This window comes from Panthera uncia, chromosome F2 (genome assembly GCF_023721935.1).
Source record: "Panthera uncia isolate 11264 chromosome F2, Puncia_PCG_1.0, whole genome shotgun sequence".
Lineage (NCBI taxonomy): Eukaryota > Metazoa > Chordata > Mammalia > Carnivora > Felidae > Panthera > Panthera uncia.
The window spans coordinates 37846397-37873403 of record NC_064812.1 but is presented as its reverse complement, the minus strand read 5'-3'; the positions used below and the strand labels follow the sequence as shown (position 1 = coordinate 37873403).

Genomic DNA, 27007 nt, shown 5'->3' with positions numbered 1-27007 from the left:
TTTGTGTACATGGATGTAATATCAGCAACTAAATCATTTAGTTATATTCCATGTAAATTGAAATAATATGTAAGGTTTGGGTATTTTTTCAACTAACATTTAAAATTCATTTGCTGATAAAACTTGACTATTTCCACACATGTGCATATTCTTTAGTTTTTACTTCTTAAAAACTTAAATCCAAAAAAAATTTAAAAGGTGAATTAGAGGTCACCACTAGAATATACTCAGAAGTAGTTTTATTAAAGAATGGACTCAAGCATATTTTACTGTTTTTGAAGATTCCCATGACCATAGCATGTGCACAGCTGCTAGCTTAAAATCACTGACCAAATAGATTTGGGCCTAACATTTACCTAGGCATTGCTTATTAGGAATAAACCTACTCATTTGCTAAAGGTTTCATTTTCTAGCTTGATACTTTATCAGCAGTTGTTTCATTTTTATTCTCTTGAAAACAAACTGTATACTGTTTGTAATTTGGTAATTTCTTCATGAGTTATTTAGAGCAGTGGTGTCCACTAGAATTTTCCGTGATGTTGGAAATGTTTTATATTTTTACAGTCTAGTATTGTAGTTACTAGCCACATGTGACTATTGAGCACTTAAAATGTGGCTAGTGTAACTGAGGACCTGAAATGTTAGTTTGAGATAATTTTAATATATATATAAATTTAAATCACATATCACTGGTGGCTACCATACCTGAGGGTGCAGGTTTAGAGAAGCTGTTAAGTTTTTTTGGTGTGAGATAGTAAACGAAATACAATTGCTCAGAATGTTTTTTTAAATTTGGTTTCTCAAGAATTTTATCTAAGTTATTTGGTATCTCACTGCAGATAGTGAAATGTAGCAAAATTTTTCATAAATTTTCTCTTAAACTTACAGTTAGACACCAAGCAAAATGGGGACAAGCTACTTCATTTCTTTGTATTTTATTTGATTCTTCATACTTAGAATGGGTACTGTTGTGCCTATTTCATAAGGTTGTTGGAGGATTTAAATAATAAACGAGAAATTCTTTGCATAGGTTCTGGCATCATGTATTAAATGCTGTGTTAATCTTATTTCTGCTATTATTTTTATTACCATTTGTACCAATAAATAGTTGCCTTTTTTCCCCTTTCCTTTTTAATTAAAATGTTTTCCTTTTCTTTTAGCAACTGATCTGGTGCTGAGAAAGGTTATCAATTTTTCTGACTGTACGGTTTGTCTGGATAAACGAAATGCTAGTGGTAAAATTGAATTTTACCAGGATCCTTTATTGTACAAATGTTCCTTCAGAACTCGTCTGCATTTCACATATGATAACCTAAATTCCAAGATGCCATCTGTTATTAAAGTAGGTGTTTCTTTTTCTAGTAGTTGAATTGCATGTCTTCCTTTTGGTTCTTGGTGTGCTAATTCATTGGTTCCTGTGTGTGCTAATTATTAATCTCAAAGCTATATACCAGTTTTTGTGAGAGTTTTATTTCTGTTTATAGTTTTTATGTTATATTGTTTATTATACATTATAACTTTCTGCATTATGTGTTCTAGTAAAGGGATTTGGGGTACTTTCCCCCCTCTGTGACTATAGTTTCCTTTGTAGTTTGTCCAACTGTTTATTAGTGTTTTTCTCTTTTAAGTAGATAGAGGAGATCCTATGAAAAGTGTAATTTTAGTGGATGAATATCATTGTATTTTTCAATACTTATAATTTAATTAACGTTATCTCATAACTGTAGTTGTTACCCATCTTTCTTAGATAACTTTAAAAGGCTTAATGCTAACTTAATATCTTAGCTTATTGATTCAGGGAATTTTAGCTTTTCATGTATGGTTTCAAATGTTATTAAAATCTTACCATATAGGAATTTTTCAGGTTATGTCTTTTGATAAATGTGAAAATTTGTTCTCTAAGATATCAGAATATATTTTCAAAGTGTATAGTTAAGTCTCTAAGTGTAAATCTTGTGTTCTTTAATTATATAACAGTTTTCTAAGTCTCTCTATATCAGTTTTTGAAAAAGAATTCCATTTGTGATCTTGTTAGTAACTGCTACTGTTGAATGAATTTTCATTGTTGAGTTACATGCCTTTGAATACTAAAGTGCTGTAATGGAAAAGCTGGCCCTGAGTCTGAACACAGGTATTGACTACTGTTCCTGGTTGTGTATGACTGTAGAAATTATTGTTTTATATTTTTAAAAACATATAACTTTCTATTTTATGTAAATTTACTATATTTATTCACAAAATCCACCTGTTTTTCTTTGGTAGTGTTTTAGTGATCAGTGTTTTACTTTTTTCCCCATTATATAGAGTGCACATTAATTTATTGAAATTCTGTTACTTTTTCTTTCTAGTTTTGAATTAGCATTTTGCCAACGATAAGCATAGAAGAGTATTGATTTAATGATATTGATGCCTGTGTCTCAGGTTAATGGGCTTACTTTCCTTCTTTTGTCTTGAATCTGTTAGTAATGTTGGGGAATGTTATGGGTAAATTCAAGGTTTGAAAGCAAGTGATGGATACATGGATGCCTTACTGTTTAAAATAAATTTATTGATAATAGTACAAATGTAATTATACATTTTAGAATGTGGCTAAATTAGAGGAAAGTAAAAATAAGTTAACTTGGGGAAAACTTGGTGTTGGCATATAAAGTTTATGTTCTCAAAATTGACTAGCCGTGACATGTCATTGTAAAAAGCACCTTAATATAAATAAGTTTATTGACATGTGGTTTTTGACTCTGGAAATCACCAAATATGAGATACCATTATGCTCAACTGAAATAAGATTGAATTTTTTATTAATACCATTGTGATGTAAGAATTTGTCATTTTGAGTTAGACCTATCATTCTTGGAATTCCTTTTCCTAGGACGTATGTACTAAATGCACATGGTTAACCTCATTGATCATCTCAAAGAGCGAGTATTTCCCAGAATATTCCAGATACCCTAATTATTCATTTCAGGCTCTCATATATGTTTAGGTGGTTTTGAATTTATTTATATTTTGGGTAGGCCTTTTATAATTTTTGTTGTGACAAATATGTCCTAGAGTTTGTGTCATATGAGATATGGATTATATAGGTATGTAATTTATTTAACATTTCCCGTTTTTGAAAATTTGCTTTTGAAAAAAATTTTTTAGAACAATGAAAGCCTGACGTAAATCTTTGACACATTTCTGATTAATTCTTTAGGAAATATTTTGGTTAGTTGCAAATATCTTCTTAATGAGCTTAAAAATTTTTTTAAGTTTATTGTGAGAGAGAAGGAGCACAAGTGGGAGAGGGACAGATAGAGGGAGACAGAATCGCTAGCAGGCTCCATGCTGTCAGCACAGAACCCAATGCTGGGCTTGAATGCAGGAAACTGAGCTCATGACCTGAAACCAAGAGTCGGTCTCTTAACTGACTGAGCCATCCCAGCGCTCCTAGCTTAAATTTTTTTTAAGACCTGTGTTCTGTATTACAAAACTATTTGCAGATAAATTTAACTAGTGTATATGTTCGTGAACATTAAGGAGGGTGCCTGTCCTTAAATATGATCATGTTAAAAACAGGACAACTTGTTAAACAAAATAAAATTAAAAAAAAAAATATTTTTTAACGTTTATTCACTTTTTGAGAGACAGAGACAGAGTGTCAGCAGGGCAGGAGCAGAGAGAGAGGGAGACACAGAATCCAAAGCAGGCTCCAGGCTCTGAGCTGTCAGCACAGAGCCCAGTGTGGGGCTTGAACTCACGAACCAGGAGATCACGACCTGAGCTGAAGTTGGCCGCTTAACTGACTGAGCCACCTAGGTGCCCGAAGAAAATAGATTTTAATTAACGTTTGTCACTGGAGTTAGATTTTTAAAAATCTGTCCACTGGCCATTTGTTCTTTGAAAAATCCATTCAGGTGCTCTGGCCATTTTTCTTTCCTTTTTTTTTTTTTTTTTTTTTTAGACGTTTGTTTATTTTTGAGACAGAGAGACAGAGCATGAACAGGGAAGGGTCAGAGAGAGAGGAAGACACAGAATCTGAAGCAGGCTCCAGGCTCGGAGCTGTCAGCACAGAGCCTGACGCGGGGCTCGAACTCAAGGACCGCGAGATCATGACCTGAGCCGAAGTTGGCCGCTTAACTGCCTGAGCCAACCAGGCACCCCTGGCCATTTTTCTATTAGTGATTAGTCTTACTGATTTAAAAGATAATTAGATCTATTGTATATAAAATATATAAAATACTGTATATATAAAACATTCACTAAAGCATATGCAACATCTTATATATTTTAAAGGTATATTAGGTCTGTGTAATTTCATATATATATTATATATAAATATGAATATAAAGGATTGATTCTTTGTTACTGATTCTGCTAAGATGGCTTATCTCTGGTGCTATTGGTGCCATACAATAGTTTAGAAGGATGTGTTAGAGAAATTTCAAGCTTGGCAGGCCTGCACTGCATACTCTACCCTCCTGCTCCTAAGCCTTTTCTTACCTCTTCTTGGTCTGTTTGGTGTATGATTTTTAAGTCCATTTTAAGAAACCTGTACTCATATTTAAAAATAGTATTTTACAACTTTCTTCTTTTTCAAATACAATTTTTTGTGCCTTTAACCCCCAAAATATGATTACTAATACTTTTTCATGTTTTATAGACCCTCAAATATCAGTCAAAATTAACCTTCCAACAGACTTTATGGCTTAATTGGTTTTATTCCATGTTTATAAAACAGGGAACCATTACACCGAGGCTATGTTTATATTCCATTAATGTCTTTCTATAAGAATAACTTTGATTGCTATATATTCTATTTGTTAGTAATTAATCTTGTTTATTTCTTATAATTCATGTTATACATTTTATGTCCTATTTAAATCTCTTAAAATTTGTCTGGAAAAACTCTTCTGAGCATGTATGACACTTAGTTTTCCATTGGCAAAATTTTATTATGTTGATACTTCCATATTGTAATGTTAGTAATATTCCCCCTTAACAGAAGTTTTTAGGATGTGTATGTATTCTTTTGGTTAATAGAACTGGAAAGGGTGATTAAGGTTTTACTAAAGTGACATCATGAAACTTTTCCTGTTGATGTGACAGAAATCTCTGTGATTTTGTATTCTTCATATTGTAGAGTTGATATTTTGGTTCCTTAACTTTATTTCTGGAAAAATTATTTGAAAGTCTAGAGTGACCACATCTTTTCATTACCATTTCTATTTGTATTTATATAGTTTGGCTTAATACAGTTTCTACCTAAATTTTAGTGGTCATTACAGCAAAATTTGTTTTAATTTCTAAGATTTTAGAGTCAACTGTTTTAGCTTACATGTTGGAAATGTTTGGGACATTACTTTTTTCTTATGGTATTCTATTTTAGAACTTTTAACATTTATGTGTATTAATTACTTCCTTTGAACATGCTTTTTTGTTGATGTGTTTGTTTTTTCAAATATAGATTCATACTTTAGTAGAGAGTTTGAAACTTTCCATCACAGATCAACAACTGCCTATGTTTATCCGTATAATGCAACTTGGGATTGCTCTTTACTACGGGGAAATAGGCAATTTTAAAGATGGAGAAACAGAAGATCCTACCTGTCACAGTAAAGATATGTTAGGAAACATTACAGGTAAATCTAACAAGCTTTTTTTTGAACTATCGTTCGCATAGTGTTTTCACCATTATGAAACTTAAAAAAAAACATACTGAGTTGTGCAGTGTTAACATGATGGAATGATTTTATTTTGGTTGTTTGACACTACTTTGATTTTTTTTTTTTTTTTTTTACATACTGCATATTACTGTGATTTTCTTTTTTAAATGCTAACAAGTAAGTTTAATATTTCTAATAGGTATAAATGTTCAGAATGTATGTTATACAAAAAGTTAAGGTAGCGCAATGCGTTGACATTTTCTAGTAAATTAGGGTATTGGTAATTTTTTGCAAAGGCTTACCAAGAGTTATAACAGAATTAGATATACTTAATTATAATATGTAATTCTGTTTAACAACTACAGTTATACTTAATTGATTCATTGGAAGGTTCCTAGCTAATTAATTGGAACCTTATTAATGGAGTATATATTTCATTGAGGGATACTAGTGGGTTAACTTCAGTTATTTAGTTCAATGTACTTTTACTGAAGCCTACTGAGTGTACTGAATATTGGTCATCTGGGAAAACACAGATAAAAAGGTGCGTTCTCTTCCCTTAAAATCTTAAGATACAGTGGAGCAGACAGACATACGAATAGTTCGTTTAGTATGGTGTGGGAGAATGATAGGATGTTTAATTCAATAGAAGTATGAATGATCTGAAGAAAACAGATGTTGAAAAGAATGATTGACTTTGGGCTTGAGGCTCAGGAAAGATTTGGAGAATATGATTAATTGCCATAGTTTGGGCCTTTAGAAAAAGATAATCGAAAACTTAGGAACAGGTAACCCAATTAAAAAGTGAGGAAAATACCTGAATAAACATTTATGCACAAAAGGTTTGCAAATGGCCAACAGGCACGTGCAAAGATGCTCACCCTCATTAGTCATGATGGGGAATGCAAGTTAAAATCACAGTGAGATAACACTTCAAGGTCAATAACATGACGTTAATCAAAAGACACAATAATAATCACCAGTGTTGGCAAGATTGTAGGGAAGTTTTATGTTGATTATGGGAATGTAAAATGGAATAGCTGCTTTGGAAAACAATCTAGTTCCTTAAAAACTTGAACATAGAGTTGCCACATGATCCATTGATGCCACTCGTAGGTTTTGTTTATATGCAAAAGAATTGATAACAAATGTCCACATAAAAACTCATATGTGAATTTTAATGGCAGCATTATTCATGATAACCAGAAAGTGAAACATCCTTCATGTCCATCAGCTGATGAATGGATAAACGATTGTGATATATCCATACACTAGACTATTACTCAGTTATACAAAAGAATGAAAAACTGATACATGCTGCAACATGATGAATTTTGAAAATATCATAAGTGAAAGCAACCAGTCAGAAAGGAACACATTGTATGATTCTATTTATATGAAACATCCATAATAGCCAAATCTGTAAAAGCAGAAAGTAGATTAGTAATCAGGGTTTGGAGGAGGAGGGAATGGGGAGTGACTGCTAATGGGTAGAGGTATTCTTTTTGGAGTGATGAAAATGTTCTAAAATTAGATCGTGATGATGGTTGCCCAACTTTGTGATTTTACTAAAAAACGACTGAATTGTACATTTCTAAAGGCCAAATTTCATAGTATTTAAATTATAACTTATTAAAAATATCTGCTTAAAAGCTTAGGGAATAACATGAGTATATGTAGGTATAAATTATACGTTTATTTTACACTGGAGAGTGAATTCCTGTTAGACAATGAACTCCTGAAACAGGAACAGCATCTTATATCTAGAACAAAACCTAGCATCTAGAGGGTCCTCAGTTTTTTTCCAACATGCTATTATGACAAATTTCGAATATATAGAAAAGTTGAAAGAGGATTATACAGTGGACACCCATATATATACTCATTCTTGAGATTCTACACTTAATAGTTTGCTAAATTTGCTTTATCACATAGCTGTTCATCTAACCTTTCTCTTCTTCAGTTCAACCAGTGTTTTTGATGCCTTTCAAAGTAACTTAGACATCAGTATACTTCACCCCTAGACTTCAGCATTGTATTGTTAACTAGCATTTATATTTCTTAATGCTTCTTTTAATTTTTTTGAAGGTGTAATTTGCAAAGTTAAATGCATAAATCTTTATTTTTAATGCTTGTTTTGGGGGGGGGAGAGAGAGAGAGAGAGAGAGCGCGCGCGCGCGCACATGTGAGTGGGGGTGGGGTGTGATGGGGGGAGGGGGACAGAGAATCTGAAGCTGGCTCTGTGCTTGAACTCACTAACTCTGTGATCATGACCTGAGCTGAAGTTGGACACTTAACCAACTGAGCCACCCAGGCATGCAAAATGTATAAATCTTAAGTATATTATTCAAGTTTTGTGAAATGTGTACACCTGCGTGATATATAATATCATTAAGGTAAAGATTATCAATATCTCTAAAAAGTTTTCTTTTGCTCCTTTATAATCATTTGCACACCCCCCCACTTCCACTCAGGCAAACACTGTTCCGAATTAAAAAAATTTTTTTTGCTAATTCTAGAATTTCATATAAATCAAATCATACAGTATAAACTCTTGTGAAAGGATTTCTTTCATTAAGCATAATATCCTTTTTTACTTTTTATTTATTTATTTTTTTACTTAAGACTTTATTTTTTTGAGAAGTTTTAGGTTCACAGCAAAATCGAAGGGTAGGTAGAGATTTCCCATATACTCTCTGCACTCTAACATGCATAGCCTCCCGCATTATCAACATCCCCTCCAGGGTGACACATGGTTCACTCTTTGTATTTTACATTCTATGGATTTTTGCAAATGTGTAATGGCATGTGTCCATCATTATGGTTTCATATATTTTTCACTGTCTTGAAGGTACAATATTTTGGGGATTCATCTATGTTGTTGCATATATCAGTAGTTCTTTCCTTTTTATTGCTATATACATTCTATGGATATACCATAGTGTATTTTAGCCTTTTTCCTGTTGATGGATATTTGGGCTATTTCCAGTTTTGGTTATTATAAGTAAAGCTGTCCTGGACATTCTTCTACAAGTTTCTTGTAGACATGTGCTATTCTTTGTTTTGTGTAGATATCTAACAGTGGAAGTATATGTTTAGGTTTCTTTCTTTCTTTTTTTTTTTTTTTTTAAAGAAAGTAATCAGGTTTTTTTTTTTTTTTTCTGAAATGTGTGCCATTTTGCATTCCCATCAGCATTGTATAAGATTTCCAATTGTTCCATATCTTTACCAGCATTTGGTGTTAGCAGTCATTTTTTACTTGTTGCCAATGTGATGGATGTGGTTGTGATATCTCAGTGTGGTTTTAATTTGCATTTCATTGATGAGCAATTATTTTGAAGTTTTTCAAGTAGTTATTGACTATTAATATATTTACCTTTTTGAAGAGTATGTTAGATATTGGCTCATTGTTAACTCTTGTTTGGGTTTTGTTACTGATTTGTGATTTATTTTATATATTCTGAATTCAAATCCTTTGTCACATACATATTTTGGGAATATTTTTTGCCAGCCTGTGACTTGGCTAATTAATTTTTAATAGGTGTCTCTTGGGGCACCTGGGTGGCTCAGTCGGTTGAGCTTCCGACTTTGGCTCAGGTCATGATCTCATGGTCTGTGACTTGAGCCCCACCTTGGAGCCTGTTGGGCTCTGTGCTGACAGCTCAGAGCCTGGAGCCTGCTTCCGATTCTGTGTCTCCCTCTCTTTCTGACCCTCCCCCGTTCATGCTCTGTCTCTCTCTGTCTCAAAAATAAACATTAAAACAAAATTTTAAATAGGTGTCTCTTGAGCAGAGTATTTTTTCGTTTTAAGAATCTTTTTTTGATGATTTATTTTTGACAGAGCAAGAGTGGAGGAGGGGCTGGGGGGGGTGCGGTCACAGAGAATCCGAAGCAGGTTTTTTCACTGTCAACCCAGAGCCCGATGCAGGTCTTGAAACTCAGATCATAACCTGAGCCAAAGGCAACTGAGCCACCAGGTGTGCCTTGAGCAGAGAGTTTTAAATTTTGATTAAATGTAAATTTCATATTTTCCTTTTTTAACTGTTCTGTCATCAAGAGGTGACTAGATTTTTCTTCTGTGTTAATAGAGGGAGAAAGCAACTTTAGTATTTGCTTGCAGAGTAGTAGAAATTAGTTTTCTCTTCTGTGTAAAGCAGGGATTATTTTATTGTGGGTGCTGTGGATTCCTCTGATACTCTGGTAAGCCTATGAACCTCTTCTCAGAAGGCTTTAAGCATCTTGATTTTGATATGCCATGGTATCCTTTCTACATGTTACATTATGGTTTTTAGGTCTGTGGGTTTATAGTTTTCATATATACTTAGAAAAATTGTGGGCATTATTTCTTTAAAAAATTTTTTTTAAATGTTTATTTTTGAGAGAAAGAGAGAGAGTGCAAGAAGGGGAGGGGCAGAGAGAGAGGGAGACACAGAATCCGAAGCAGGCTCCAGGCTCTCGGCTGTCAGTGTAGAGCCCGATGTGGAGCTCAAACTCACGAACCGTGAGATCATGACCTGAGCTGAAGTCTGACGCTTAACTGACTGAGCCACCCAGGTGCCCCCATTATTTCTTGAAATATGTTTTTCAGTTCTCCTCTTTCCTTTGGAGACCGTAATTACATGTCTATTAGGCTGCCTGAAGTTCAGCAGAGCTCTCTGATGGTCTGTTCATTTTTGTTCATTTACCTTTTATTTTGATTCATTATTGAGAGTTTCTATTTCTGTTCTAGTTCACTAATCTTGTGTATCTAATCTGCTATTAATCACATCTAACTTATATTTTATCTCAGATACTGCATTTTTCATCTCTGGATTGTTAAAACCTTTCATATTTCTCCTTGTTTACACTTTCTTAAATGTCTTTTTATTTATATAGCCATTTTAATGTCCGTGTTTACTAATGCTATGAACTGTATCATACCTAGGTCTTTTTCTAATGACTGACTTTTCCCCCCTCATCTGTGTTGTATTTTCTTACATCTTTGCATGCCTGTTAATTTTTAAATTAAAAACTTAAAAAAAAATTTTTATTTAATTTGAGAGAGAGAGAGCACGTGAGCAAACGAGCATGAGCAGGGGAAGGGCAGAGAGAATGGGAGAGAATCCCAATCTCCATACTCACTCGTGAACCGTGAAGTCATGACCTGAGCGGAAATCAAGAGTTGGACACTTAACTGACTGAACCACCCAGGTGCTCCATGTGCCTGGTAATTATTAATTGGATGCCAGACATTGTAAATTTTATCTTGTTGGGTGCTGGATATATTTGTATGCTAGCAAAAAGTGAAGTTCCTTGGAAATAATTCACTTGGCTTGCTTTAAATGTTTTTGTTTTGTTTTGTTTTTGGTTTAAATGTTTTTTAGTTGAGATCAGAACCACCATTAGCTTGGGGCCAGTTTTGTCCCACTACTGCCACAATTTGCCTTTTGAGTTATTTCTTGATGTTTTTTTCTTTCTTCCTGCTGAGAACACAAACTATTCCCAATTTTGCGTTCAGTCTTGAGGATTATTTTCTTTGCTTTTTTCTTGTGGTTCTTTTCGTGGCCTCAGTAGTTCTTGCATGAACTGATTAATACTTAGCTGAAGACTGGAGTTGGACCCTCTGCAGGTATAAAGAGCTCGCTTGCTCACCCACTCTCTCTGAACAGGTCTTTCTTGTTTGGTACTCTGCCCTGCAACTCGAGCCACCTTAAGTCTCCCTGGACTCACTACTCTGTCTTCTCACCCGAGGAGACTACCGAGTTCTTGGATTTCCTCTTTCTTATCCCTGGTTTAGAAACTCTGTCGAGGTGGTATGGTGGCACAAACATACACCTCATTTTTCTTGTTTCCCATGTCTCAGGACTCACTGGCTAAACTGCCTGATACCTAGTTTTGAAAAATACTATTTCCTGTGTTTTATCTTTTTTGTTTTTTTAACATGTGCTTCTATGTTAATACATTAATGACAGTTAGAAGGAAGTCTAATAACTATCATAGTTTCCAAGGAGTAATGTGTGTAAATGGTATTTTGAGATAACTTCACAACTGTTACTTGATATATCTGATTTTTGTAGGGTTTACAATTGATGGCGATGCAGTTGTGATTTGTTACTTGTATTAATAATTAAACTCGCAACTGTGATTTGTTACTTTCATAATTAAACATGCTATATTTTAAATACTTAATATATTTTTTTCAATGAAATTCATGAAGTTCCTAAATTCTATCAAAAGGCCCAGATTAAGATGCACTGTTCTGGGGGCAGTCGGTTATGCATCTGGCTATTGATTTGGGCTCAGGTCATGATCTCACAGTTCGTTAGATTGAGCCCCCCGCATTGGTCTCCACACTGACAGCACGGAGCCTGCTTCTGATTCCCTCTCTCCCTTCCTCTGCCCTTCCCCCACTCACTTTCTCCCTCTTTCTCTCAAAATAAATAAATATGAAAAGAAAAAGATGCACTGTTCTGAAGGAAGAGAGTATTTTAGGAAATTCTAACCAGAGATTAGGGAGATGCCTTTTTCATTTCAGGGCTCTAATTCATTCTTTTTGCAAAACAGCAAAGATTTGAAACTTCAGAACCATCTTTCATCAAAATCCCTCTTAATTTTTAATTAATATTAAGTATAAATTATAGTGGCTATTTTTCAGAGCTCTGTTAGTGATGTTTCTTTTGTTTCACAAGATCAAGCAGTGGATACTTCCTTTGTTTTAATGGTTTAGACAACACAGGTTGGGAGTTGACTCAACCTTGTCATTGCTAACGAGGTTGAGGTGACCTGACTTGTTTTATAACTGAGATGATATTCATTGATGATGACCAATTTGAGATCTTACCAGGGGCAGTTAATAACAGGCTTTATTCCTCAATAGAAACTGATAAAATATTTATGGTTAAACAGCAAGATTATACAAAATATTTTCTGGATTGTACCTTTTATAATTTAAGTAAAATGGCTGTGGTACTGGATTTTGGATTCTTTAGTTACTACTTTAGTAAGTCTTTTCCTTCTCAGATGAATGAAGATAAATGGCCATGTTTCATAACCTGTAAGTATAATATGTTCCAAGAGTCTCCTGTCATAAGGATTAAAAAAGTTATGAAGTTATTCTAGCTAGAAAACTGACTAGAAATTCAGATTCAGTGGATCTATATGAAGATGGTATTTAATGGAGTGTGTGTTTTATAGATTTCTTACTGGACAGTAAATATGCTTGAATTATGCCATTAATTTTGTAAAAAGTGATTTTTCCCCCTAAATTGCATGATGATATGTGTTTTTTGTATTGTTAGGGTAACGGTGAGGGACTGGGATGGAGTTTGTCTTGATGAAAGTGGCATAATGGAGTGTTTGGAATTAAAAAAAATTTTTTTTTAATGTTTATTTTTCAGAGAGAGAGACAGAATGTGAGTGAGGGAGGGGCAGAGAGAGCAGGAGACACAGAATCCAAAGCAGGCTCCAGGCTCTGATCTGTCAGCACAGAGCCCGATGCAGGCCTTAAACTCACCAACTGTGAGATCATGACCTGAGCCAAAGTCAGACGCTTAACTGACTGAGCCACCCTGGCAACCCTGGAATGGTTGGGATTTAAATTCTTTGTCAATTTCTAACTACATGAAAGTTCTTTGCTATAATTTTTTCATATGTAGAATCAGAAAGATAATTTATGTTACCCACTAATAATCACCAACACTATCATTTTTTTTAATATCATAAGAATAATTCTATTATAGGGACACCTGGGTGGCTGAGTTGGTTAACCATCCAACTATTGATCTCAGCTTAGGTCTTGATCTCAGGGTCATGAGTTCAAGATCTGCATGAAGCCTACTTAAAAAAAATAAAGAATAATTATAATACTTTGCTCTTAGGGATAATTGTTTTTTGGGGGGGAGTTTGCATTAATTTTTTTTTTCTTTGAGAGAGCATGAGCGGGGGAGGGGGCAAAGAGGAGGGAGGGAGGGGGCAAAGAAAAGGGAGGGAAGGAGGAAGGGGGAGAGAGAGAGAAGGAGAAAGACTAAGCAGACTTTATGCTCAGTGCAGAGCCTGATGAGGGGCTTGATCCCATGCCCCAGGGATCATGACCTGAGCTGAAATCAAGAGTTGGGCCCTCAACCAACTGAGCCACTCAGGTGCCCAGGGGTGGGGGATGCATTTTGCCTAGGAGTGCTTGACATTTTTTTTATTGGGTGCATCAGAAAATAAAGAACTTTTCTTACATATTTCTGATACTACGTTTCTGAGAAAACTCAGTTTCTTAGCACCTTATTTTTGGAAGGTAGTTGTTAATGGAATGCTAAAGAATGAATTTATTCTTTGTATTTATCAGGTCATTTAAAATTATGTTATAAACTACTCCCCATATAACATTAATTGTGGACTCTGTAAGGGGATTAACGTAGTACAACATATAGAAACTTGAAAGTAGTAATGCTAAATTACTGGCTTCAAATAATAATAGTGTATAATTTGTTCATACTTTATATTTCAAAACAAGGATATGGAAGAAATATTTTTATAGAATTTATATTCCTAATTTCCCTTTTAGTCAAATCCTCTTGATTTATTTAAAATGACTTTATTTTGCTAGGTGTTGAAGATGAAACAAGAATAGATATGCAGTATCCTGCTCAGTACAAAGGCCAAGAGCTGTATTCACAGCAAGAGGATGAGCAGCCACAGGGATGGGTGTCTTGGGCCTGGTCATTTGTGCCTGCAATTGTGAGTTATGATGATAATGAGGAAGACTTCCTTGGGAATGATCCTACATCAGCCATGCATCAGCAAAAAGCACAGACTTTGAAGGATCCTATTGTGTCTATAGGATTTTATTGCACAAAGGCAACTGTAACTTTCAAAGTAGGTTTCCTTTTTCTTGCTGTTTGTATTTCTTTCATCTTTAATGCATAAATTTTGATTTCTGGAAAGGATCTAGTTGAAAGTTTGTTTTACGCTTAGTAGATGTAAGATAGTCTAGCAATCCTTACTTCATAAAATTATTTCCTCTCTAGAGTTCAGATTAGAAGTTTGGTCTGGGTATATAAATTTCAGAAGATTTTGTTAAGACTAGAATCAGTGTGGATATAAAAAAGGAAAGGTTCTAGGGCCAAACTCTGGGGCACTGTGGTGTTAAGTATTTGGAAAGAAGAGGCAAAAATAGTGTGGGAAACTGAAAATAAGTTAGGCAGAAAACCAAGAGTGTCTGTCTGGAAGCTGAGTGCCATAAATGTTTTAAAGTTGACAGAGTAGGTCATTTGTGAGAATGGATCATTAGATTTGGCATTGTGGGAATTGTTGGTGATCTTGAATAGAGCAGTGATTTGACACTGGCAGAATCTTAGTTGGAGCTGGCTGAAAGCAAATGGGAACACTGGTGGGAATGTAAAATGGTATAGTTGCTGTGGAAAATAGTTTGGTGGTTCCTCAAAAAGTTAAACATAGAGTTATATGACTCAGCAATTCCATTCCTAGGTATATAGTCAAAACTGTACTCAAACAAATAGACATACATGAATGTTCATGAAAACATTATTCACAATGGGCAAAAGGTTGAACCAACCTGAGGTCCCTGGCTCGCTTGGTTGGGAGAGCATGCGGCTCTTGAGTTTGGAGTTGTGGGTTTGAGCCCGACATTGGGTATAGAGATTACTTAAGATAAAACAAAAATCCTAGAAAAATAGTTGAAACAACCCAAATGTTTATCAGTGAGTGAAAGAATAATAGCCTTTTCAGAAGATTGTGGATATTCTATTTTGGTAGTATACTAAACTCAGCAAGTGGTAGTTTTTAAAAAAGGCTACTTTAAAAAGGTATCTCCAGCTCTTGGAAATTGCCTGGTATATATTGAACAAGTAAATAAATTTATCCATCCTACGTATCTCCTCGTCTGCTTTCCATCTTCCAAAATTTTGGGATTCTTTTTTAGATTATACTTCTTCAGTTTTATTTGTCTTTGTTGGTTTATTGTGGAGGCATTTTTCCTGAAGGAGGTAAACACCTGTGTTCAACCTGTGACGTTGTATTCCAGGTAACTTGTTAGATACTGGAAGTGTCGCACAGAAAAAAAAAATCAAGTTTTTGCTTCATGGTGTTTTTAATTTGACTTGTTGTTTAACTACTGAAGTATCTTGCTATGCAATTTATAACTACAGCAGATGGTAGATAAAAATATTTAATTTTTTTAATTAAAAAAATTTTTTTTAATTTTTTTTTAAAATTTATTTTTGAGAGAGAGAGAGAAAGAGAGAGTACGAGTGGGGTAAGGGCAGAGAGAGAGGGAGACACAGAATCTGAAGCAGGCTCCAGGCCCCAAGCTGTCAGCACAGAGCCCAACATGGGGCTCAAACTCGTGAACTGAGAGATCATGACCTGAGCCGAAGTCGGACGCTCAACTGACTGAACCACCCAGGTGCCCCTAGATAAAAATATTTTAAAGTAAACAGTCTTTAAAGACTTTTCTAATTAAAAGCATTAAGTATTTTCTAATATGACAAACCCTGAAAAATGTAGAACGTGAGTTTTAACAAAATTTGAGCTTAATTGGTTTAAAAGATTTTTTTTTTTGGTAATAAAATTTGGGGCAAAAATGGTAAAATAGCTGTGCTATTTTGACATCATTTTTTTCTGAATTCTTCTAGGGAACACATTTTTTTTATTAATTTCACAATTAAAATTCACTGATACAGCTTTGAAAGGGACTATGCATCAGTCTGTAAAATTAAAAATAAAACAATAAAATCTTTAAAATATATAATAAAAAAGCCACTGTTGCCAGCAATTATTACATATATTGTCAGTTTTATTTTTTTAGTTTATTAAAAATTTTTTATTATATGATCATCTCTGCTTTTAATAGATGTTTTTGGCAACAACTGTAATTGCATTATTTGTAAGTATAAATATTCGAGCTTAAGTTCTAAAAGATACATAAACATATCTTAGTAACAGCAGCATGAATGAACTATTTAGAGAACTTACATTATACTTATAGTTTTTAGTGGTATAATTGTTTTTTGAGTATAGTTGAAACACAATGTTACAATAGTTTGAGGTGTACAATGAAATGATTCCACATCTCTCTACACATCTGTATACATTATGGTATGCTCACCACAAGTCTAGCTACCAAATATCACCATGCAATGCTATTACAGTATCATTGACTATATTCCCTATGGTGTGCCTTTTATATTCCCTTGACTTAATTCGTTCTGTAACCAGAACCCTGTATATTTCAATCTCCTCCATCCATTTTGCTCATCGCCTCCCCCCGCCAGGCCCCTCCCCTCTGACAACTGTCAGTTTGTTCTCTATATTTATGGTCTGATTCTTCTTATTGTTTGTTCATTTGTCTTGGTTTAAAATAATTTTTTTAATGTTTATTTATTTTTGAGGGAGATACAGAGCAGCATGAGCAGGGGAGAAGCAGAGAGAGAGAGAGGGAGACACAGAATCCGAAACAGGCTCCAGGCTCTGAACTGTCAGCATACAGTCCAACCTGGGGCTTGAACTCATGAACTGTGAGATCATGACCTGAGCCCAAGTCAGGTGCTTAGCCAACTGAGCCACCCAGGTGCCCCATTTGTTTTCGTTTTTAAATTCCACATATTTGTGAAAGCATATGTTTATTGCCAGTTTTAGATGATAAAAAAGTTACTTTTAATCTAAGTTTGTGAGGGAAGTTAGGGATTGCTAGCAAAAGTTCTATCTTTTCTGGTGAGTTTTGTTTATTTACTTTTAAATTTGAAATTATTCTGGTATATTTCTCTTCATTGATAGGAAGAATTGTATTAAACTGAGTCAGAATAGTTTGTATTTATATACAAAACTTTTATAGACTTTTGGGGCAGTACTTGTCATTAGTTAATACATTTAAAATTTTTTTCGAACATTTATGTCTCTAAGGTTTCTCTAAGGGAAATCCGTTGATATTCAGGAGGAAAACATTAGAGTTCATTGTTCAGCTTGGACTTAAAGAATGTATGGAATTAATTTGTGGTTCATATTTTGGTCAGAAAATAAGGTCGTGTTTCTACATTAGCATTCTGAACAGTTGATACGAATCCAACAAAAATCATGCCAAATTAAATGTAGCGTTTTAAAAATCACATTGAAAATTGTTCTTGTAATGTTTGAGTCCTTTTAATCAATTAATTGCTTTTTCTCTACAATAATTGTAGACAGCTGAAGGGTGATCAAGTTTAAAATACTGACTTTACTTGAGTATTTCATAGAATTGTACTTTAAAATAATGACATTGTGTATACTAGTTCTAGAAGCATCTAAGAAATAAGGGCTCATATGTAATAAACTCTTTGCTATTAAGAAATGAGAATAAGTAGTTGATTTTAAGTATAAAGAAGTTATCATGCTTAAAATAACTTTTTGGTTTAGTAAGTTCTATTTGACCAAAGTTAAATATTGTTTTTGTAACTTATTTTTTTTAATGTTTGTTTTTGAGAGAGAGAGAGAGAGAGAGAGAGAGCAAGCAAGTGCGTGATGAGCTCGAGCCAGGTAGGGGCAGAGAGAGAGGGAGACACAGAATCTGAAGCAGGCTCCAGGCTGGGCCTGTCAGCACAGAGCCCGTCGCGGGGCTCAAACTCATAAACTGCGAGATGATGACCTGAACTGAAGTTGGGCGCTTAACTGAGGTGCCCCCGTTTGAAAAATCCATCCACTGCATAGGAGTTTAAGGAAGGGTCTCATTAGCAAACATGGCAGAATACCTTTAAAAAAATAAAAACTTTAGGGGCACCTGGGTGGCTCAGTCAGTTAAGTGTCCGACTTCAGCTCAGGTCATGATCTCGGTTTGTGAGTTCAAGCCCCGCGTTTGGCTCTGTGCTGACAGCTCAGAGCCTGGAGCCTGCTTCAGATTCTGTCTCTCCCTCTCTCTCTGCCCCTTCCTCGCACATGTTATGTCTCTGTTTCTCAAAAACAAGTAAACATTAAAAAAAAAATTAAAAAAAAAACCTTTATTTTAGAACAGTTTTATATTTACAGAAAACTTGCAAAATACAGAGAGTTCACATATACTCATTACTCAGTTTCCCTATTAACATCTTATGCTATCATAGTACATTTGTCAAAACTAGGAAGCCAACACTGGGGCATTACTGTTAAATTCCAGAGTTTAATCGCATTTTATAAAGTTGTTTTCTGTAACATGATCCAAACCAGGATACTATACTGCATTCAGAAAAGTACCTTTGGAAGATAATTTATCTCGTTTTTGGATACATACAAGTAATGTGTTGTAAGCTTCAGGGGTGCAAGAGTTGTTGTTTTGGCAGCATCTTGATTAGTACTTGTTATCCAGCTGTCACCCATTAAGTGTTTGCATCACTGAATGAGTCTGAGACATTCTATGAGACACAAACGTTGAAAGTAAACACCCACGAACCTACTTCCCTCACAGAATTAGAATAAGTTTTGTTGAATCTCTTTGTGTCTGTTCATAATTTTTTTTTTGATGGAAACTTTGAGAGAAATTTTGTAAATGATTGAACTAAACCTGGTTGAATGTATATTGAATTGAGGTTAAAATAAATAAAATTTTTCGCAGAATGTATGAATAGTTATATAACTATGGGACTTATACACAACTTTACCTTTTCAAGCAATATTGTTAAAACAAAGAAGTTAAATAAAATAAGATGGCATTAAATTCTCTATGTGAGTTTAGACTCGCATTTTCAACCTTTATACCATGGATAATCTGTCACAGCTGTTTTTGTTGCACCTGTTTTCCTGCTTAATAATTAAATTTCCTGAATCTTAAAATTGGCCCTGTTTCCATCAATTCATCATAATAATGACAGTTTATTGCTTTCCTAATACTAATTTTACTTAATATTCTTACATTGTTTCTTAGCTCACTGAAATGCAAGCTGAGAGTAGTTATTATAGCCCTCAGAAAGTTAAATCTAAAGAAGTATTGTGTTGGGAACAAGAAGGAACTACAGTTGAGGTAATCTTTCAACATTGAACATATATTTTTAAAACTTTTTGAATGGCCTTTAATGTTTAATAAATGCAAGCTTTTATCATAAGTGGTATGTTTAAAGTACATTTATGGTTTTATAATTCTATTTTAGTCATCAGTAGTATTGGTTGAAATATTTAACAAAGATTTTATTGTAACATGGAATGTTAATTTATCCTTTCATTTTCTTCATTTAACTTGTGTGAGCTCATATATATGTGTAGATTAATGTTCGTAAGGTGCCAGTCATTGAGGATACAAAGATTTGAGGATACAGAGACAAGTAAGATATTTCTTAATTTAATAGGGTTATGATCTGAGGAGAATAAATTTGCAAAGGCCATAATCCTAAAGAAGTTGTTTTTCCTAATTTAGAAGTTTTACAAGAAAAGCCTATATATAACATTTTTATGAAATTCAAATTCTTGGTTCTAATGTTTCCTTCTCTCTTATAGGCCCTTATGATGGGAGAGCCTTTTTTTGATTGCCAGATTGGTTTTGTTGGTTGCAGAGCCATGTGCCTTAAAGGAATTATGGGTGTTAAAGATTTTGAAGAGAATATGAATAGAAGTGAAACTGTAAGTCAAATTCAGCCTTTCCTCCCTCCTCCTCCTCCTCCTCCTTCTTCTTTTTGGATAAAAGACAGGGATAATGAAGTGCTTATTGAAGTGTTTAACCATACCAAAAAATCTGTTAGACTACATATATCTTTGGCTTAAGAGAGGAACTTTACTGTTTTCCCCTATAAGAAATTATAGAGCTCAGGGGAATTTAGAAAGTTGGTAGCACTTAACACCTGGACAGTAGTTCCAAATACTTTTCAATTCATAAATGTTTCTTCTTTCTTGTTTATGGCAGCCACTTGGAGTTCCTTTTTGGTTTGTTAAAATGTTCTTTGCCAATATAGGCAGTGAAAAATGGAGACAACGTTCCTTGTCTTTTTATAGGACTTCAAGTTGTAGTGACTACTAAATGGGTATTATAAAACCAAGGTTTTATTTTCTTTAGCAGTTCAATGATTTTTCCTCCTGTTAAGAAATTTTTGTATTTATTTTCAGGAAGCCTGTTTCTTCATTTGTGGTGAAAATTTGAGTATGAAAGGTTTGACATACCTCACAAACTCATTGTTTGATTACCGAAGTCCAGAAAATAATGGTACTCATGCAGAATTCATCTTGGATGCAGCCCATCATAAGGTTAGAGAATATATAGTTGAGCCAGTTTTTAGGCTCTGTTAGGGCGGATGCTTTGTGTGAATAGTTGGGATTGCCATTTTTCTTCTCAAGTAATATATTCTAAATGATGGTTGTTCATTGAAACATTTAGAGTATTTTTGTCCAGTTTCTACATCTAGAAAAGTTTAAAGAGTGCACAAAGATCTCTACTTATATATAGTATGTAGCCAGTTAGTTGGTTTATCCATTCTCTAAAGTTAAGATAGTCATGGAGGAAACTTGTAGCGTTGTCTTCTAATTTTAGTTCCTCTGTGTAGGGGATAAATGGGAAGAGATGAAGAATTTCACGTTTTACTATGTATGTATCTTAGTGTTATTTGAATTTTTCATATAAAATCCGTGTACTTCTATGGAATAAATTTAAACATTCAAAAAAAGGTTACCTGAAGGTTAATATAATAGAATAAATAAAATATATTTTAACTCTTTTCGCTATGTTTACTTTTATAAAGAAATTAATTTTAATCTGCATACTTACATACATTATACATATTTTAGTATATCTTTAGTATTTAAGTTTCATTTAAGTGTACTGGATTATTTAAGGATTAAATATATTTGAGGGTATATATATTATTAGACAGTTTTGTGATGTTGATAAAGGTCAAGGGTATACTATCCTATTCCATTACAGGTGTTCATTAACCAGACATTGATAAAGTGTTCAAAAGGTCTAGTAGAATTATGGATGTCCTGTTGTAGAGTTAACATTACCTTTCTTAGAAGTGAATCCTTTGGCTAGCCTCTGTTGTTTTGGTAATTCTTTGATTTGATACACATTCTGTGTAAGGATGTGTGTCTGATTCTTGACCTATTAGGTTTTAAACTCAACTTGTATACTATGTGTGTTCTATTTGCTTTTCTTTGTTGGCAGGAGACATACACTGAGATAGCTGGAATGCAAAGGTTTGGGGCTTTTTACATGGATTACCTGTATACAATGGAGAACATCAGTGGCAAAGGTACTAGTTTCTTTCCTTTACATTTGCTTTTCTTTGAACAAGAGAAACAAAAGACTCTTCAGAATCAGTTGGTCCTTGACTGGTTGTCATCTATTACATCAGATTTACCTTCTGTTACTTTGGGGAATGGTGTAATTTTAATATCATGTTAGAATTTGCTTAGACCCTTAGATTTTTAATCCTTTCTTATATATAACCAACTAAATTTATATAACCAACTAGATTTAGTTCTATTATGTACCAAGTACTAAAATTTTGATACATCAAATTTCATATTGTATTAAGTTGTCCGAAAGCATAAACATTTCCTTTTAGGTATTAAATACATTTTGAAGGTTATGTAGATCTTGTTATTTAAAAAAACTGTTATTTCAAGCAGAGTAGTGGAAATAAATGCTTCTGGAGACTATGGATACATAGTATTTTATTATATGTTTTATTTTTATTAGCAAATGATGTTTTTAAAAGTTTAACTGATATTTTATGTGCTTGTCAATATACTATATTGTGCTTATTCTATTTTCATATTGAAAGCTTAGCGAAAATACATTCATTTTTTTGTAATTTTTCATATGTTAATAATTGATTCTGTATGTTAGGTGATGAGTTAGATATAGTGAATGCTAAGAAGACCAAAGCGTTTCTCAAGAAACCAATAGGTGGTGTTTATGAACTTAAGCGATTATAGTATACAGCACGTTAAGAACAGTAGTATAAATGGAGAGCTAAGAGAGGTCTAGGTCAGAAAGTGACTATTTTTATGTGTGGGGTTAAAGACTTCACAGAGAAGTTGATCTTGAAGGATCTTGAAGTTTTGTTAGATGGAAACGTAAGGAAAGAGCAGTAATTTTCTGCTTCCTCTTTTTGTAAGGGATTTCTAAATGTTTTTCTCATTGATAAACCTTGGATTTACTTTTTTCCCTAAACTCTTTCCTGAAGTTATTTTATTCTTTTCCATGGATCCAAGTACCTTTTATATGTTCATGCACATATTTGTAATTTTAGTTTAAACTTCTTTCAGTTTAGAATTAAATATCCAATGCATACGTGGCATTTTTACTTCTTTATGTGTCTCACAAATACTTCAAAAGTGAATACGTTCAAATGGAATTATTAAAATCCCTATGACCACCTACTGCTTCTCTTTTTGTTTCAATCTTGGAACATTGTTCTATCTTCTGGTACCTCAAGCCAGAAACCTAGGGATCCTCATGACACACTCCTCCTTTCCTAGCATCCAGTTCATCAACACATTTTGTCAACATTCATCTACAAAAATCTATCTTCATTTACTTTTTGTAAACTCCACTGTTACCACTCTCATCCAATATGCTGTTTTCTTTAGATTTTAATCGCTTTTTTACTGGCTTCCTGCTTCTCACTGTTTCAGATTTAATTCTGTGCATAAAACCTTCACTCACTGCCTTTGCATTGCTTTATTTAAAGATAAATTTGTATTGTGTATCTGATTTTGATCTCGGAGGGTAGGATAGCCACTAAGGGAGATAGAAACAAGAAAGGATTTTTGTAGGAAAAAAAGGGTTTTTTTTCTTTTAATGTTTTATTTATTTTTGAGAGAGCACAAGTTGGGAAGGAGCAGAGAGAGGGGGACAGAGGACCTGCAGTGGGCTCTGTGCAGACAAGTGCAAGCCCCACGTGGGGCTTGAACTCAGGAACTGTGAGATCATGACCTGAGCCAAAGTTGGATGCCCAATCGACTGAGCCACCAGGTGCTTTGGTAAAGATGTGTTTTGAGTTACCTGTGGACATTGAGGCTAAGATGTTCAGTAGCCAATTGTGTATAGGAAAGGGCAACTCAGAATTCTGTGTTCTAAGAACTTTATAAATTGCTATAGTGTTGGATTTGCCAAATGTAAAATGGTAGGTTTCTGCTGGCTTAGAATGGAGTCTTATGCATGTGTTGTGGATCAGGTATCTTGTTAGGTGGAGTATCAAGTAGCTGTCCTTCAAGGAAGGAAACTGAGCACTGAAAATTTTATTTGTACATATACTGTGGAAACAGTTTATATTTGCTACAGTGCTTATATATGGTCTGTGTGAGAAACTGGTAGTTTTTTAACTGTTAAACTTTTCATATTTTCCATTTCCATGAGTAGTATATACAATGTTATAAATATCTGAGTCCTTAACTTTTTAATTTATTTATTTTTGAGAGAGAGAGAAATCAGGGAAGGGTTAGAGAGGGAGACAGAGAGAGGTTTGCCTGGTTTAGCTCTGGGAGGCAGTGGTTTTTTATGAGAATGGCATGCTATTTATACCTAATTAAAACAAAATTTTTTTTAAATTAAAAAAAAATTTTTTTAATGTTTATTTTTGAGAGAGACAGAGACAGAATGTGAGTGGGTTAGGGGCAGAGAGAGAGGCAGACACAGAATCCAAAGCAGGCTCCAGGCTCTGAGCTGTCAGCACAGAGCCCAACGCAGGGCTTGAACTCACTAGCTGTGAGATCATGACCTGAGCCGAAGTCAGACGCTCAACCGACTGAGCCACCCAGGCTCCCTGAACAAAAATTTTTTTAATGTTATTTTTGAGAGAGAGAGAGAGAGAGAGAGAGAGAGAGAGAGAGAGCGCGCGCGCGCGCGCGCGCGCGGGCTAATGGGGGAGAGGCAGAGAGAGAGGGAGACAATCTGAAACAGGCTCTGTGCTGATAGCGCAGAGCCCGATGTGGGGCTCAAACTCATGAACCGTGAGATCATGACTTGAGCCAAAATCAAGAGTTGGTCACTTAACTGCCTGAGCCACTTGGGCGTCCCTTAGTCCTTAACTTTTTAAAAACAAACTATTAGGTCATAACATACAAACATACATTTATGTACAGAATAGCAAAGAATTATAAAGGAAACCCCTGTGTATTCCCCACACCAAGCCAGGAAGTAGGACAGTATCCGTATCCAATATGCATTCTGTATGTTCTTTTTTCTTTTTTCTTTTTTTTTTTTTTTTTTTTTTTTTTTAATCACATTCTCTTCCCTGCCTCAGCAGAGGAAACTGCTGTTGTGAGATTTGTGGTAATTACTTCTTGTTTTTGGTCTCCTACTACACATCTACTTTCTCAGTTATGCAAACAGGGATGTTTTTTGATAAAATTTCGCTGTTAATTTGTGAATGTCGCATGTACTTGAAAAACGTATTCATTTATTCAAATAATTTGTTTATTCCTTGCCTGCTTTTAGGTAACTGTGTTTATGTTTGTTTCTCATTGTGGTTTTATATTCATTTATAATACAGTGGTGGTGATGATGGTGATAATAGTAATGAATATTTATTAAATGGTTTTAAATGGAAGGTGCTATTTTGAGTGTTTCACGTGTATTAACTTACTTATTTAGTCCTCATAATAACCCTAAAGGTAGATAACCTTATCTTCATTTTACAAGTGATGAAAACAGCCAGTCCTAGATAAGTTAAGTAACTTGGTCAAGATTATACACCTATTCTGTGGGATTTGAACCCAGCCAGTCAGACTGTACAGCCTGCATTCATAACTACTGTGTTCAGATTTTCTTCTTTCTTTGATTACTTGAAGCAAGAAATTTGTAGAGTGAACCTAAGAAAAGTATTTTGAATTCTCACAAGAGGTTAATATTAAACAGTTTAAAGAAATATTTTATCTAAAATGCTTGGTTTGGTGTCAGTTGACATTTATTTGTTTGTATAGTCCAAATTATCAAAAAAAGTACCCTAAATTTAATCTAAGTATCTAAATGCATATTAAACCAATAATTTCACAACGTTTGTAGTGAATTCTGAAATTTTGAAGCTAGATTTGATTGGTGTGTTTAAATTCATGATAGTATTCTAATTAATGCAAGAAACTAGTATGCAGTACCAAAAAACTTACATTTATTTTTGTTGTGATAAATGATGTAGCAGTTAGTACTTTACCCACATTATGAAATGGCATATAAATAAAAATTCAGTTAATAAGTTTCCTGTGCTACTGCTTGATACTGATAAGCATCTTCTGACAGTTTTTTGTTATGCTGCCTGAAAGCACTCAGTGTTTTATAAACTAAATTGAAATATTTCTTCATATAACTGTTTGAATATTTGTTACTAGGACTAGTGCCTTTCTAGTTTTTTTTTTTTTAACTTAGGAAGTTATTGCACATGTTTTTATGGACCTAAAATAAAAGATAGATGAAAATGTAACCTACAAAAGGAAAATTTTAGTGAACTATAAAATTGAAATACTTCCGTTACTGGATTGAGGGAAAGGATGAGAGAGAGGCATCATGGTTCATTGCCTATTTGAATCTGGATGTCTTGGGACAGTGTTGGTATTAATTGAAAGGAATGCTGGAATAGAAGGATTCTTGATTCCTGCATTATGTTGGGTAGGGATTAATTTTCTAGCTCATAGAGTAGAGCTAAAACAGACTCTTTTTTCCTTAAAGAAAAAAAAAGACTCCTAAGGTAGAAGTTACAAGCAAACTTAAATGAGAAGCAGTGGGTGAAGAAAGTAGGTGAATCTCTAGTGAAAGAGGACAATATGTGTGCATTGACAGTACAAATGCTTGGTGGAGTTGTTTTGATAGCTTGCAGAATAGGAAGAAGAATGGTTTTCTATCAGTAGGTATAAAAGTAAATATAGGAAGATAGGGGCAGTGTAGATGCTGTTGCTTCTAGCTGTCCCAGGGAGACTGGTAAATCCTTTCTTTTCATTGGGCTACGTGGATGTTGTGTTGACTCTTAATAAGAGTAGCCAAACATTCAGGGGGCTGGATTGACCCAAACATATTGAGTGTGGGTTCAGTAAATACCTTGCTGAAAAGATTTAGCAAAAAGCCTGTTGCAGTTTTACATTTCAGACAAGCCACTGGCATCTAAATTTAAACTGCCTTGGAATCAAGTTGTATTACCTGGAAAAAAAATAGATGTTTATGGGCTTTTATTACTTTAGAGACAATTTGATGACCAAAAAAAAGGGTCTTCTGATAATATTAAGTTCATTTAGGAAGCCTGATAGCCCTTATGGAACTCAACGCAGAACGTTTTCTGTGATTTTGTATATTGTGATTTATAACCAAAATTTTTTTTTTTGTCTTCAAGTTACCCTTCCTAACAGGTTTGCCTGGCTTAGCTCTGGAAGGCAGTGATTCTTTATGTGAATGGCATGTTATTTATTCCTAATTAAAAAGAATTTTTTTAATGTTTATTTTTGAGAGAAATGTTTAA

At 34.2% G+C, this 27007-nt stretch overlaps 1 protein-coding gene across 14 annotated transcripts in view; it reads left to right on the top strand.

Moving 5' to 3' along the window:
- VPS13B (vacuolar protein sorting 13 homolog B) overlaps positions 1-27007 on the top strand; it is an 805502-nt gene that overhangs the window by 80977 nt on the left and 697518 nt on the right. For all 14 annotated transcript variants that reach the window (XM_049633567.1, XM_049633568.1, XM_049633569.1 and 11 more), the window contains exons 6-12: positions 1161-1342; positions 5447-5621; positions 14221-14489; positions 19501-19596; positions 20067-20189; positions 20670-20807; positions 21721-21808. In XM_049633567.1, the coding sequence (XP_049489524.1) occupies positions 1161-1342; positions 5447-5621; positions 14221-14489; positions 19501-19596; positions 20067-20189; positions 20670-20807; positions 21721-21808 (1071 nt within the window). The remainder of the gene's footprint in view (positions 1-1160; positions 1343-5446; positions 5622-14220; positions 14490-19500; positions 19597-20066; positions 20190-20669; positions 20808-21720; positions 21809-27007) is intronic.